The sequence below is a fragment of the Monopterus albus genome, unplaced genomic scaffold (genome assembly GCF_001952655.1).
Source record: "Monopterus albus unplaced genomic scaffold, M_albus_1.0 scaffold355.1, whole genome shotgun sequence".
Classification (NCBI taxonomy): Eukaryota; Metazoa; Chordata; class Actinopteri; order Synbranchiformes; family Synbranchidae; genus Monopterus; species Monopterus albus.
The window spans coordinates 15,917-30,836 of NW_018128235.1; the positions used below are offsets into that span (position 1 = coordinate 15,917).

The window sequence follows — 14,920 nt, forward strand, 5'->3', positions numbered from 1 at the left end:
GCACCCCTCTGGGGGTGCGCGCCCGCAGGCATTGGCCTGTCAGAAGAGGAAGACGCATGCCAACAAGGAGGGAGCCCCTTTTCTGGGTGCTTGCACACAGGCATCAGTTTGTCAGAAGAGGAAGACGCATGCCAATGAGGGAGTGAGCCTCTTTATTTCACGGCTGCGGCTGGAGGCTCTGGTTGACCATCTGACTTCCAGGAGACCGAGGACTGCGGAGAGGCAGTCTGGGGACAGGGCACCCCTCTGGGGGTGCTCCCCCGCAGGCATTGGCCTGTCAGAAGAGGAAGACGCATGCCAACAAGGAGGGAGCCCCTTTTCTGGGTGCTTGCACACAGGCATCAGTTTGTCAGAAGAGGAAGACGCATGCCAATGAGGGAGTGAGCCTCTTTTCTGGGTGCTTGGACACAGGCATCGGCCTGTCAGAAGAGGAAGATGCATGCTAAAGAGGGAGCACCCTTTTCTGGGTGCGTGGACAGGCGTTCAGCCTGTCAGAGCAGGAGGATGCATGCTGATGTGGGATGATGAAACTGTGGCAGAGCCTCACAGTTCAGCAGAGAAACTGAATTCCTGCTACAAAGCTGATTAATGAAGAAATCATGAATTTTAACAAAAAGCCAAAATCCACCTGGCCTGGTGGGGAAAGGATGTCTGGCAAAGAAGACAGTTTTAGACATTTTCATGTCTTTATGAAGATTTGGACCAAAAGGAGACTGTTGATAGACATTTGAAAAACATTGTTTATTAGAATTTGTCCTATTTCTCTCTTTGAGAGTTTTGAGGATTGAACCGGATGAGCTCTGATATTTTTGTTTGTAAATTCTTTTCCCTTGTGAAAGCTTGAATCATGGAAAAAAGGAAAAAAGAGGAACAAGTGATTGCCCCAATCGGCTACCGCCCGCCCAGAGCCAGCTGAGGATCGGTGACGTGAGATGAAGAGCTTAGCTCAACCATAATGATTTTAATCAGTATGATCATTTTAAATTTAGGTTTAGAACTAGTAGTTGTTGATTTATTTAGATTGAAAGCCGATCATTGATGATTTTAAGGTTTATATTTTATTGCTTGTTGCTTTGCTGTAGCTCTGTTAAGCTTCTATATAAAATTCCTGAAAAGGTTTAATACTCTCTGTGGTTATTGAGTCGAGTTTATGATATTGGCATTCCTATGATTTTAGTGACTTTGCACTTTTCAGTGGTAATGGGGAAGACACACATTTTTCAGTGTTTGGTTACCCAATTCCTAGTGAGGGTGATTACCTAAGTCTTAGTGAGTGTGTGAGGTTGCATAACAGTTCACGGTGTTGACAAAAGGCCCAGATTGAACTGTTAAAATGAATTTTAGACCGATACATCAGAAAAGGGTTTATCTTGAGTGTTTGATTAACAACCAACAGTATTAACAGTATGCCAACCTTCTCAACAGTGTCTCAGAAAGTTAAAACAGGTAGTGGCAACCCAGCGGTGTTAACAAGCTGCCTGGCTGCAGATACCTCATGGTGACAACACAAGCAGCACTTTTCTGATTGGGCTTGTTTGTTGCTCGGGTTTTATGCCATACAAAACCAGCCAGCTGTCTGAAGGGAGGCGGTGTTTAGAAACAACCAACAGTATTAACAGTATGCCAACCTTCTCAACAGTGTCTCAGAAAGTTAAAACAGGTAGTGGCAACCCAGCGGTGTTAACAAGCTGCCTGGCTGCAGATACCTCATGGTGACAACACAAGCAGCACTTTTCTGATTGGGCTTGTTTGTTGCTCGGGTTTTATGCCATACAAAACCAGCCAGCTGTCTGAAGGGAGGCGGTGTTTAGAAAGTTATATCAAAAAAGGTGTTTATGTAAAATATCCAACTGTTTACTTGTTACACAATATACACTATTCTTTAAATTTCATATCCTTAATAACATTTTATGTCAACTAAATACTGTGCAAAATAGATATGGTCTTAAGTGTCCAGTGAGACAGCTTTCATTGGTTATTTCAGACAAAATTTAACACTTCCTCAAAGAGCCAGAGTATCCTGGCTTGGGGTGGCTGTGGCTCATGAGATGGTGGCTGTGGCTCATGAGATAGGGCAGTCGTCTCCTGACCAGCAAGTTGGTGGTTCGACTCCCGGTCTCCCTGCATGCCTAAGTGTCCCTGAGCAAGACACTGAATCCCGAATTGCTCCCGATGGCTTGACTAGTGCCGGTGCATGGCAGCTTGTCATCATCGGTGTGTGAATGTTGTGTGTGAATGGGTGAATGGTGTATAATCTTCTGTAAAGCGCTTTGGCCAGTGCAACACACTGTGAGAAAGCGCTATATAAAATACAGTCCATTAAAAATACAGTGCATTATAAATGTTTCTCAGTACGGTAACATCTGAGGGTTAAGGGGGTAGCTGCCACAATAACTGCAGGTTGCCATACAACCTCAAGCAGTGTTTGGAGCTTTAATATGTTTCAAATATGCCACCTTAGTGTGCTTTATTCCTGTGTCCAGGGGTTAGCATATCGTGGCCTTCAAACAGGAGGGCAGTGTGGATCAAATGCACATTATTCTGAGAGATTCAGGGAGGAAAGGAGACTCAAATCAAACGCAGCTACACTCCTGGCCCTCGAGGACTGGGATTGGCCTTCCCTGGTGTTAAACAAACGCACCCTGGCTGAATTGTAGATCCTGAAAATGCGACTGATGACGTCCTCCTCCAGATCTGCAGAGACAAACTCCACCTGCAGGGAGCCAAGGTGATGGAGGCCGTTCTCTGGCCAGTACTGAGGACACAGCTGAGACACAGACAGATGGACATGGGGAGGTTATTGATCAATTATCAGTCATCTACAGATGTTCCTGAAGCTGAGTCCCACATGTCGCATGTAAAACTGTGCACAGGTGTGTTTACCTGTGCAGGATCAACGTCGTTCAGCATCACAATGGACGTGCAGTGGTAGTCGAGGACCAGACGCCAGAAGTCCTTCACCGTGTTGGGCAAAGGATGCTGGGTAACAATGAACGCCGATGGCTGCTTGTAGCTCTGCACAGAAGAAATTACATCACACAGCTGCGTAAATAACAAAATGCTGACATTTGAAGGGACAGTGTATGTGTAGCAGAGAAATCTGGGGCCTGTACATCTGCGGCCTCGGGCCGTTTTACCTTTCAGTACATCCATGGTCATGACTACAACAGCACTCGGAATGTTATGTGACAATGACACTTAAATGTAAACGTAAACCCCTACGTTTCTACCACTGCAACTGTTCTACGGTGGAGATGAAGTGAGATGACTGAAAACTCCTGAGCCGCCACTAAGTGTGTGTGCGTTTCGTACGTCCATGAGCGCGGCGTTGATGTAGTTGGAGCTCTCTCCATCAATGGTGATAAGGAAAGGCAGGCAGCGGTCCGGAGGCAGCACATCCATGCAGCGGTTCTTCTCGTGGTTCCTGGGCAACAGGGCGATGCTGCAGTCCTCCACCCGCAGTGTGGGTGTCACCATGTTCAGGGTCTGCGCACGGATCAATACCCATCCCAATTAGTTTCAATACTAAAGAAATCCCCTCAAACAGCTTTATAATAAGATGATTTTTTATAATGCTAATAAATCATTACCTGATCCTCAACTAATCAATTATTAGACAATAACTTTGACTCTCCACATTTACAACATGGTGCTTGTTGCTCCTTATTTATAGATTAACATTTAACAGGCTTTTATTTAGTGACTGGTTATTAATTCTAACTGCAGTCATATCAGCTTATTGCCAGTTACCACAGCAAACGTTGTGGTCATCTGCATTTTATCATTATCATTACTGGCTCAATAACAAGTAAAAAGGCTTAATTTTAGTCATAGAAAGATTTTAAACCTTTCTGTTAGCCATTTACATAGAGCTGCGGAAACATATTTAATCAGTGAGGTATTAACTCTGTGTTTAATCTTCTCAATGAAAAGCCTGTAAACAGTCCTAGCAACATTTACTAGTTTATTACTTGTGTTAACTTATGATTTAAAACTAGTGACTTGTTACTGTTAACATATTAATATTCACAACAGCAAATGTGCAGTTTGTTACCTTTTCTAAACAAGGTACGAACATTTCAAGATGGAAGGACTCCTTATCCTTGGCTTAGATTAAAAATGGCGCAGTAACACAACTTACCCTGAACTCCTCTTTGATCTGACTGGAGTTGGTCTGAGGATCCAGTCGGTTCATCTCATAATAAACTGACCGCAGCTGATTAGCTGGAATCGCTGTGTCACCACAGAGACATGCCTCCAAGATGGCATCATGGATGAAGACATACTGCTCCTTGTGGACAGAGAGAGAGGAGGGAGACGTCGTTATAAACGTCCTCATCACCTCTTGTCAGTCAAAGTGCTGCTGAAATGTCACTTCATAAACGATTTATGTCAACACACAGCTGCTGCAGAATGACGGATGGACAGAGTAACGCAGAGGAGTGACATCAGAAGTTTGACAGAAGGTCATCGCTTTGTCACATCCTGTCAGTTACAGTCTTAGACAGAGCTGTAGCAGATACCTGCAGTCTGAGACTCTGAGGTGCACATGTTGGTTTGAGTGTGGAAGCCAACGTGCACAAGGAATAGAAAATGTAATGAACACGTACCTCAAGTGGTTCTGTCTGTACAGCTCCTAACTGTGACTCACTACGTCATCATGGTACTGACTCGGTGTCTTGTAACTGTAAACTACAGTGAACCTCCAGGCCAGGACACGCGCGCTTGTCCACTGATCCATCAAATACCTCGTGTACTAAGACTGCAAGGGATTCTACACAAAGGAGCACACAGTCAAGTCCATAGATCTGAAACTAATCTACAAAGAGTTTCAGAACAGCTCATATTGTTTCATGGGTAAAGTGCTCCAGATCTCTCTTTACCATAATGGGATGTGAGGTGGGACAGTCTCAGCCCATCTGAGCAAAATACGCTTACTAGCAATTAACAGGAGCTTATCGAGAAATTTATAGTGTGTTAAGGGAAGAAGCCACTCTCTGGAAGGGCCAGTGGGGAAAAACCAGGGTCTCTCTTGATTTGGATTTTAAATATTCCAACGAGTTCACTGGAAACATGTCCACAGTCTGGATATAAACGTGCATTCCCAGAAGCAGTGATGATATTTCCCCCTATTAGACTGACATTTAACACATGAAGGGGAAAATGCATGGTTTCTTTTATGTGAAATAAGAGGACTGGCCACTTTATTAGGTACACCCGCACAACTGCACTTCCACCTTAATATTTGTGTTTATGAAGCTCAACATGTTTCAGTTTTTGGTAAAATTGTCATAAATGTGCAAGTTCAATTACATATTTATTACTGAGGTCATAGGTAAAGGTGGTGTTATGCTGGACTACATTATATTCAGAGGAGTTCCTAATATTCTGACCCTCATGTATGTAGCCAGGGAGGACAAAAACAGAGACACTTCTGATTATAATGTAGTCCGGTACAACACCACCTTTAACCACAACCTCAGTAATGAACATATGATTGAATATACACATTTTTGACAAGTGGAAGTGTTGTAGTGAAGTGCAGACAGTTGCACAGGTGTACCTCAAAGTGGCTGGTCAGTGTTTATGACCTGTGTAAAATGTGATCCTGCATCTTCCCCAGTCTGTTACATGTAAAGGTAGATTTAATCAAGTCTATGGCTTCTTGCCAGTAAGCTTCAGTATATTGCTGACACATCTGTTTTCTACATACAGGGAATACTGGGCAGCTCATACACTGAATAACAAAGTGAATAAAACGATGATATACTGTAAAATGCTGTGTGTTTGTGCTCAGCCATGAACCGTTCTGCATCACTATGTCAGTTCATCAGATCATCTGAGGACATAGGAAAGGCCTCACTTCCAGAGAAACACTCCTTAGGAACATCAAATCTTTCCCTTATTCGCAGAAAGGCTGTAAAAGCTGTGTTTTTAAATGAATCGATAGGCAGAAGAATCGGGAAGAACACAGAGGAGCCTGAGGCTACAGGGATGTCTGGAGGTCGGGTGACAGGAGACTGGTACTACCGTAAATAACCAGACTATGTCTGATCTATCATTAGCTGTCATTTTTTATATTTCACATTTGGACCGATTTTATGATTTTTCTCTTTGTTCTGTGTAATTTTCCTTTACATTGAAAAATGCAGAGGTGTCATAATTTTTACGCAGCAGCTCGTTGTAACTCTGTGATCCAGTCTTGGACCTCGCACAGCTGCGTATTTTCACCCAACGTATGTTTACCTCAGTCTGGACCATGTTAACCCTTCGTGCTCTCAGCTCTCGGACACAGTTGTAGATGTCGACCACGCCCTCTCTCTCCGCCATGTCCAGCATGATGTCGATCACTATGAAACAACCAGTTCGCCCTGCCCCTGCACTGAACCACACACACACGCCAACATGTTATATACAAGAAACAAACACCTGATGTTACTGTAGCTTTCATAGTAGTAACTCTCCTTAAAATCCATGCATGTATCTATTTAGTATAAACGTGATCCTAACCCACGTGCATGTACCTGCAGTGGACCACAGTGGGGCCGGCGGTGGGCGGCGTCTTGGCCTTCACACAGCGGATGAAGCCCAGCAGGCCGGTGGCATGAAGCGGCACGCCATGGTCGGGCCACCCGGTGAAGTGGAACTGACGGATCTCCCTGATCTCTGCCACGCCCCTCTGGCAAACACAGACACACCATGTGGTCAGTGAAACCAGACACTTCCTGCTGGTCTTTCACATTAAAAGCCTAACACTAGCTCAAAGGGTGTCCCTTTATCAGAACACTTAATGTGAAATACCAACTTATGACCTCAGTTTTAGTTAACGTCTCCCTGTTCAAGTGCTGGGTTAGATTATGTCTCACTGTTACCTCACTGATCTCCCCGCACTTTGTGCTTTAGAAATTTAGAAGCCAGGATTAAAGATCACCCTGTGACAGACTGGCGACCTGTCCAGGGTGGACCCCACCTCTCGCCCAGTGTCGGCTGGGATTGGCTCCAGCCCCCTGTGACCCTGTTCAGGAAAAAGCGGTGTAGATAATGGATAGATGGATTAAAGGTCATTTGATAGTTGCAAACGTATGTGAGCCTTTGTACTGTGTGAGCAGACACTGGATTTAGCCAGTTTTCTTTCTTAGCACCTATTGCTAATAATCCTGACTTGGAACGCACCTGTACAGATGCGTAGTTAACGGAGGATGTCTCAACAACATACAAAACATATGTGGGTGATGCACTGGAGCTGTCCAGCAGCTGCAGGGTGAGTTCCACATTCCTCTAATGCTCTTTTACAGCTACTTACAAACTGGCTGTTGTATGACATCCATCCCATATTATAAAACGGTAGCAATCTTATAATGAAAGCAGCAACACTTGATAAAAAAATGACTTCTGTATACGACCAGTGGCTTATGAACGATAAGGTTGTTACCAACAGAAAACAGCTGGGAGCCAGGTGTTGGTGCATTTCCAAGAACAATAAAAAAGTACAACATTTGCCTCGAAGATGCAGTGAAGAATGAAGTAATAGAAAATGAGTGCAGTAAATGTTGTAATGACTGTGTATATTTATTTAGCATTTTGTTACTGTGGTCTATTTCCGTTTGACGTTCAAGTTGTTTGTGTGTGTGAGGTTTTGAGTTGTGCGTTGTACCTTCTCCACAGCGAAGGTCCGGATCACGTACTCGGACAGCAGCTGCGTCTCGATCAGAGTCACCTTCATGTCGCCGTAGATCTCTGTGTCGTCAGGCCAGTACTTACAGCATTTCACCTGCACACACACACACACACACACACACACGCACATGCGCACACGCACACAGTCAGGACTCTTGTTTATTCACTGATATAAAAGTCAGGCTGGAACAAATGGGCTCATTAATTAAACAGAAACATAAACAGAACAAAAGCAGCTGATATTAAAATCTCATTAGAGGCCCCGCCCCCTCCCCTCTCTTATCAACAGCTAATTACTGCTGAGCTAATCGCACTGTCACCACAGCAACCACCGAGGTTAATGACAAGAGGGGGTTCTGAGAAGAAATCAGGCTGAAATGATTGTGTGTGTGTATAAGAAAGAGAAAGAGGGAGGGAGATAATCAGCCTGATCTATCTCAGAATCCCTCTCTGTGGCGCTCCTGGAGAGGGGCACAGATCCCTGGTGCCTTCTGGGTAATGAGAGCTGGGACAGGGAGCATGCCGCCAGGTGTGTGTGTCAGGTTAAATCCTTCCATTTCAGGAGCAGTCGGGTTTTATCCGTCATCTGAAAGTGTCACATGAGAAACTCTCAGCGCATCAGTCTGTCCTGATTACAGGACATTTCATCCACATCTGTAGGTGGTTACCAGCTGAAAGTTTGTGACTGGAACTGAAGCGATTACGGTCAATTTTCAGCCTCTGAAAAGAGCAGAGCTGCAGCTCGGCTTTGTGGCAAATATGCTTTTTAATCTGAATATTTGAAGTGTTTCAACAAGAAAACAAGACCGTTTCACCGTTTTTTTCTTTAGATTAAACTATGAAATGAAAAACTAATCAACAGATAAATGGATTATGAAAATATCATAAAAAAATAAAAACAATTATTAGGTGCAGCTCTGTGTGCGCTGTTGATACTGTTACGTGTATGTGTGTCTGGCAGTTGTGTTTATGTATAAACAAAGTTTTGATGGCATGCATAAGTTTGAAATTCACTTTTCTAGACTTTCAAAGACATACAGTCTTATGCAAAAGTTTAGGCACCCCTTGATAAATAACAGATTTTGGTGATTTTTTATTTGAACAGATGTTAACACAGTTTCTCTTGGAAATGGAAAAAATGCACAATATTTTCAGCAAACAGTGATGCATAGTTACTTCTTATGCCATAAATTGAACAAAAATAAAAAATAAAAACATTATTATGGCATGGTGCAAAAGTTTGGGCACCCTAAGAGTTCCAGAGTCTCAAAGTCTCTCACAAGGTATCAGACCTTAATCAGCTCGTTAGATCTGATGCACAGCAACAGCTGTCATTGGTAAATGCCAATTTCAAAGCTGTACAAATACTTTGACTCTTCAAACCTTGTGCACACACTTGTGGACACCCAGCAACCATGGGTTCCTCTAAGCAGCTGTGTAAGACCCTGAAAATGAAAGTTATTGACGCCCACAATGCAGGAGAAGGCTACAAGAAGATAGCAAAGCGTTGTCAGCTTGCAGTTTCCACAGTAAGAAATGTAAATAAGAGATGGCAGATCAGGGGAACTGTGGAGGTCAAGATGAGATCTGGAAGACCAAGAAAACTCTCGGACAGAACTGCTCGTATGCTGGTCAGAAAGACAAATCAAAACCCCCATTTGACTGCAAAAAACCTGCAGGAAGATTTAGCAGACTCAGGAGTGGTGGTGCACCGTTCCACTGTGCAGCGATGCTTGCACAGACAAGGCCTTCATGGAAGAGTCAGCAGAAGAAAACCTTATCTGCGTCCCCATCATAAAATCCAACGTCTGAAGTATGCAACAGGACATCTACAGAAGCCCGATGCGTTTTGGAAACAAGTGCTGTGGACTGATGAAGTTAAAATAGAACTCTTTGGACACAATCAGCAAAGGCATGTTTGGAGAAAAAAAGGAGCAGCATTTCATGAAAAGAACACCTTGCCAACTATTAAGCATGGGGGTGGATCTATCATGCTCTGGGGTTGTGTTGCAGCCAGTGGCACAGGAAACATTGCACGGGTGGAGGGAAGAATGGATTCCACTAAATACCAGCAAATTCTGGAAGCAAACATCACACCATCTGTAAAAAAGCTGAAGCTGAAAAGAGGATGGCTTCTACAACAGGACAATGATCCTAAACATACCTCGTTGTATTCTCAGTTCAGTCTGAGTCACAGTTTAGGTACAATACAGTGACCAGACACTTTATTAGGTACAGCTGTATAGTTGTATGCACTCTAATGTGACAGTTCCACCTTAAATTCAATCATATGTTTATTACTGAGGTCATAGCTAAAGGTGGTGTTGTAATATATTCAGAGGTGTCTGTATTTTGTCCTCCCCAGCTACATACTTGAGAGGGTCAGAATATTAGGAACACCTCTGAATATAATATAGCTCAGTACAACATGACCTTTAACTATGACCTCAGTAATAAACAAATGATTGAATTTAAGGTGGAAGTGTTGCATTGAAGTGCATACAACCATACAGCTGTACCTAATAAAGTGGCCGGTGAGTGTACATAGATGTAAACAGTAGTTCTAGATTTGTGCTTGTCATTAAATTGCAGTTACATATGTATGAAACTTTGTGCTGTTACAAACGACACCGTTGCCTTGCGGTTACATATTCATGTTAACCTGTGATATACTCTGCATTAAATATTCGCCATCACAGTCATACCCTTGTGTAAAATCTGAGATATGATTTAACGCACACTTGTGCTATATGTTGTCTTTGTTATGACCTGAAGCTGCAGAGCTGCACACACCTGTGAATCAGGAGATTTTATTGAGAGCCAGAAAACGTCTCAACAACAGACAAGGATAAATACAAAGCAGAGATGTGAGAGATGCACCCTGGGAAATGAAGTCCCACACTTCATCAGAGAGGGGAAGCAACCAGATGGCTGCAACAATGAGTCTGTGTGTGCAGACTCACCCGCCCCACCTCCACCAGGTTGGTTACCATGACGATAGCGGCGGTGTTCTCCTGCCAAACCATGAGCCAGAAATCGTACATGGTCTCCTGCATAGGACCTGGAGCGCGCACACACACACACACACACACACACACACACACACACACACACACACAGAGCAAAGCTGGTGTTACACAGCGGAGCAGCAGGTGACACCAGAGCCACACATGAATTATAACAAGCCCTCTAATTACTGCAAACACACACACAGAAAAACGTTTTTAATCACTGTTGACAGTCTGTGTTTTGATGAGCTAATTAGTTCATGCTAATCCATTCCTGTCCGCAGGTGTTTTCCATACTCTGCATTCATGCTCACAGGCAGACATGAGCAGGCTCCTACCTGCAGAGTGAACGCTGGCGACACCTGGCAGGAACTGCAGCTGGGGTTTTTTTTAGCTCCCAGAGTTCTGCTACAAATCCTGCAAACTTCTCTCTATAACTACAAAGTCTTAGCAACAAGGTTGACATTCTTGTCAAAAAAAGTTAAAATACTCAGGGATTTCACCGATTTGTCGGATCAGGATTTTTTCTCAGCCAGGAGTTTAGTTTCTTTGTTCTCATTTTGTCATCGCCCAGTACATATGGGTGTAGTACAGTACAGAGAGCGTGTTGCAACTACAGCTCCCATTATGCTTAGGGGATGTGAGCATGAAGGATAACGTTGCAATGAACTCAGAAGGTTAGCTGTGTACTACTACCTGGGCCCCTTAGAGCCTGTGCTTGTAGCAGGATGAGCAGTGAGCAACAGCTGTGTGCATGCGGACGTACATGCAACTGTCACTGGATCTTTGTGAGACTGAAGGAAACCTAAGGGCACCGTACACAGGTGGTGTGTTATGCACTTTGTCAGCCCAGTCATTGTAGGCTGACAAAGTGCATCAACACTTCAGGATATGCTATTGTCCTGTTTTCCTGGTGTCGCCACGAATCAGAAGCAGCCATCTCTTTAGTCCCACACTGAATTCGTGCCTCTCCAGTCTGTGCGACAGGGGTCGTGATGTGTGTCGCATGATGAGCCACGACACGCCACCACCTGTGTCATGCTTATAGACAGGTTGTATTCTGGGACACATCTGTGATTTCAGGCTGCAGAGATGAGCCTGTCAGAAGTGCAACCGGAGAAGCTACATAATCAAAGTAGGGAACAGTGTCAGTGCTGTTCTGCTCTTACCTTGGGTAGCAATGTAGTGACTGGGTCTGTGGTAGCCCTGAAAGGCAAAATGTGATGGTTAGAACTCTGAGACCAGCAACAGTCTGTCAGCAACAAATCACAGGCCCGAGGGAAGATGAATTTAATGAGAAAAGGGACTCAAAAGGATTCATGTCTGATCAGTGACACTGAAAATGCTCTAAAACTGCAGCCCTACTTCTAACTAGACCCCAGCCTGAACCGGCTTCAGACCTTGAACCTTAAAACCTTCAAAGAGACTTTTGAAGTAGTGAGCACATTAGATGGATTACTGAAATGGTGTCCTGGACTTGGGCCCAGATACCGAAGGCTGACCCTCAGACCTCTGTTTGAAGTGACAACATTTCTTACTGCAAAGTCAATCAAACTGCAGACATACACAAAGCGACCAACAAAGTCACAAAATCACCACAAACATTCCGTGTCTCTTTTGGCCAGGGGGTCCTAGGGTGGGGGGGCGGTGTCTCAACACCTGTGTGAAGATGTTGTGAAGGCAGTCCTCACAGGGACAGCACTGCTGCAGAGTTTGTTTACAGAGTCGACACCCGTCACAAGTCACCATGGAAACAGTTGGCCGGGACGTCTCCCATCGACCTTTAAAGCAGCTAAAGAAAGTCCACAGTGTGTGTGTGTGTGTGTTACTCACGTCGACGTAGTTGGCGTTGATGTAGTCTGAGCCGCTGTCTCCGTCCTGAGGCTGCAGTCGCACACGAGAGTGGTCGTCTGACAGACACACACACACACACACACACACACACAGTGTTAACTGGTCTACTTGTTGCCGTGGTGATGCTGAACATAATCACTCTAATTAGCCTGCGCTGAATAAACAATCAAATAATGAATTAACAACCACTTAATTACATTCATTCACTAAACCATATAAACAAACTGGGGGCGGGACTTCAACCTTCACAGGATATTTAAATCCCAGTTCCTGAAAACAAGATAAAAATACAATAAGGCTTCATCTGTCATGACAAGACAAATATTAAAAGCTGTTCACTGAACTTCATACATGACTGTGAACATTCACCAGTCACTGTTTGGCATGTTAATCGATACAACAGCTGAAACATCAGAGCTCCTGACACTGTGGATGGAAAACAGAAAATGACTCATTCAGTCTCATTCTGGTTCGTATCTCAGATAAAGATGCTTGACTGTTTGGGGAAAGGAGTTAAAATGGAAACAGGCTAATGATACATGGGGGGGGGGAACAACTGTATTTAAATACTGTATTTAAAACTTCATCTCATATCAGTATACGCAGCATTCATGGTACAAATACCCTCATTTTACACAGAGACTTCAAATGTGAACTCTATCAAACACATCTTCTTCATGACCAGAGCTGTTCCACCAACAGTAACAGTGTCGTTCATCCAGACTGAAGCTGAGAAGACACTGAAAGTTTTGTATCGACTGATTGTTGATATGATTGTTTTCAGCTTCTACATCAACTCAAATCTACGGAAGTGTGTGTGTATGTGAACATGAAGTCCCTGCAGGCCACTGTAGCCCTCTATCACACCTCATTAGCATAATTACAGCATTGCTGTCAGCCTGCAGCTGTCAGTGCTAACTTTCTGGGACTTCACACATTAGTTTCAGCAACTACGATGTGCTTGTGAGAGACCTGGAGCTGTTGATCTTCCTGATGGGGACAAAGACAAAGAACAACCAGCTGTGGACTTATTGCCCGACATGTTTATAAGGATAATCACCTTTATTTGGCCAAGTATGTTACACACAAGGAATTTGTTTCTGGTATAGAACCAAGGCAGCCATCTGCGGCACCAACTCACACAGATGGCTCTAACCATCGGGGACAACTTGGGGGTTCAGTGTCTTGCCCAAGGACACTTCGACATGTGGACTGCAGGCACTGTGATTCGAACCTCCAACCCTCCGGTTGGGAGACAACTGCTCTACCCACTAAACCACATCTGCCTTAAACTAAGGAGAAGGAACCAGGTTATAACCGAGGCCAGGAGCCTACAGTCCTGGAGGCTGTTCTTCCTATGTGAATAATTCAGCTAGTTTCAAATTTCAGTATTTCTGCAGCTGTTTCATAGCAACATGAGCAACTATAGCTGTAACTGGCACAGACATCTAATAACCTGAGTCCAAACCAACAAATCTTTAGTCAGTTCCCATGTTAGCTAACAAGTCCCAGGTAAAGGCCCAAGTCCTAAACAACACATTTCAGGTCAGGTCCCACACAAAGCTGGATTTTGCACTTCTTCTATCTGCAGCTGTTGTCATAGCAACACAAGCCATGAATGCTGATTTCAAGTATGATGGGAAATATGTTGACAACCTTTTTAAAACAAGACTAAAACTAAATTACAAGTAGCCTTTGAAAATGAGAACTGTGACTTAAGCCAGCAGGGTCAACCCTCAGCAAAACCCCAAGTCCAAATTTAAGATCCAAGTCGAGACCAACAGGTCCCAGTACAAGACAAGTAAGTCCTGAGTCACAGTTCTGGGCCCTACAAATTAAGACCTAAATGGCGTGAGTCAAACTCTCATTGAGGAGATGTTACAAGTCTAGACTCGCATGTTCTGGCTTACGATATGTTAACACGTAGCCTTATCTGGGTCAAACATGGCTGATTCTAGGCTGCAGCCACCTCAGAGGACTTTTCTGTCAGCGTACAGGATTATGCTGAGTATGTGACCGGATACATTAGTACCTGTATTGACAACATTGTGCCCACCATATAAGTCAGGAGGTTTCCCAACCAGATGCCCTGGATAAACAGTCAGGTACGCCACATGTTGCGTGCTCACTCTCATGCATTCAGATCAGGTGATGAGACAGAGTACAAAGCTGCAAAGTACAGACTGAGGAAAGCCATCACAGTGGCCAAGAGGCAGTACAGAGAGAAGCTGAATGGCTTCTATTCTACTGCTGACTCCGGACGGATGTGGCAAGGCCTGCAGCACATTGTAGACTACAGGACTACCACCAGCATCAACAGCCTGCCGGATGACCTCAACACCTTCTACACCTGCTTTGAGACCTCCAGCCACAGCACAGAC

The 14,920-nt window shown here is 44.2% G+C and overlaps 1 protein-coding gene across 1 annotated transcript in view; it reads right to left on the reverse strand.

Moving 5' to 3' along the window:
• Nucleotides 1-14,920, reverse strand: part of LOC109974967 (receptor-type tyrosine-protein phosphatase mu-like) — a gene marked incomplete at its 5' end in the record, with an annotated part of 97,770 nt that overhangs the window by 2,900 nt on the left and 79,950 nt on the right. The window contains 10 exons of the mRNA XM_020625447.1: nucleotides 2,642-2,767; nucleotides 2,884-3,015; nucleotides 3,313-3,486; nucleotides 4,142-4,291; nucleotides 6,247-6,382; nucleotides 6,525-6,679; nucleotides 7,655-7,771; nucleotides 10,641-10,738; nucleotides 11,855-11,891; nucleotides 12,519-12,595. Coding sequence (XP_020481103.1) covers nucleotides 2,642-2,767; nucleotides 2,884-3,015; nucleotides 3,313-3,486; nucleotides 4,142-4,291; nucleotides 6,247-6,382; nucleotides 6,525-6,679; nucleotides 7,655-7,771; nucleotides 10,641-10,738; nucleotides 11,855-11,891; nucleotides 12,519-12,595 — 1,202 coding nt within the window. The remainder of the gene's footprint in view (nucleotides 1-2,641; nucleotides 2,768-2,883; nucleotides 3,016-3,312; nucleotides 3,487-4,141; nucleotides 4,292-6,246; nucleotides 6,383-6,524; nucleotides 6,680-7,654; nucleotides 7,772-10,640; nucleotides 10,739-11,854; nucleotides 11,892-12,518; nucleotides 12,596-14,920) is intronic.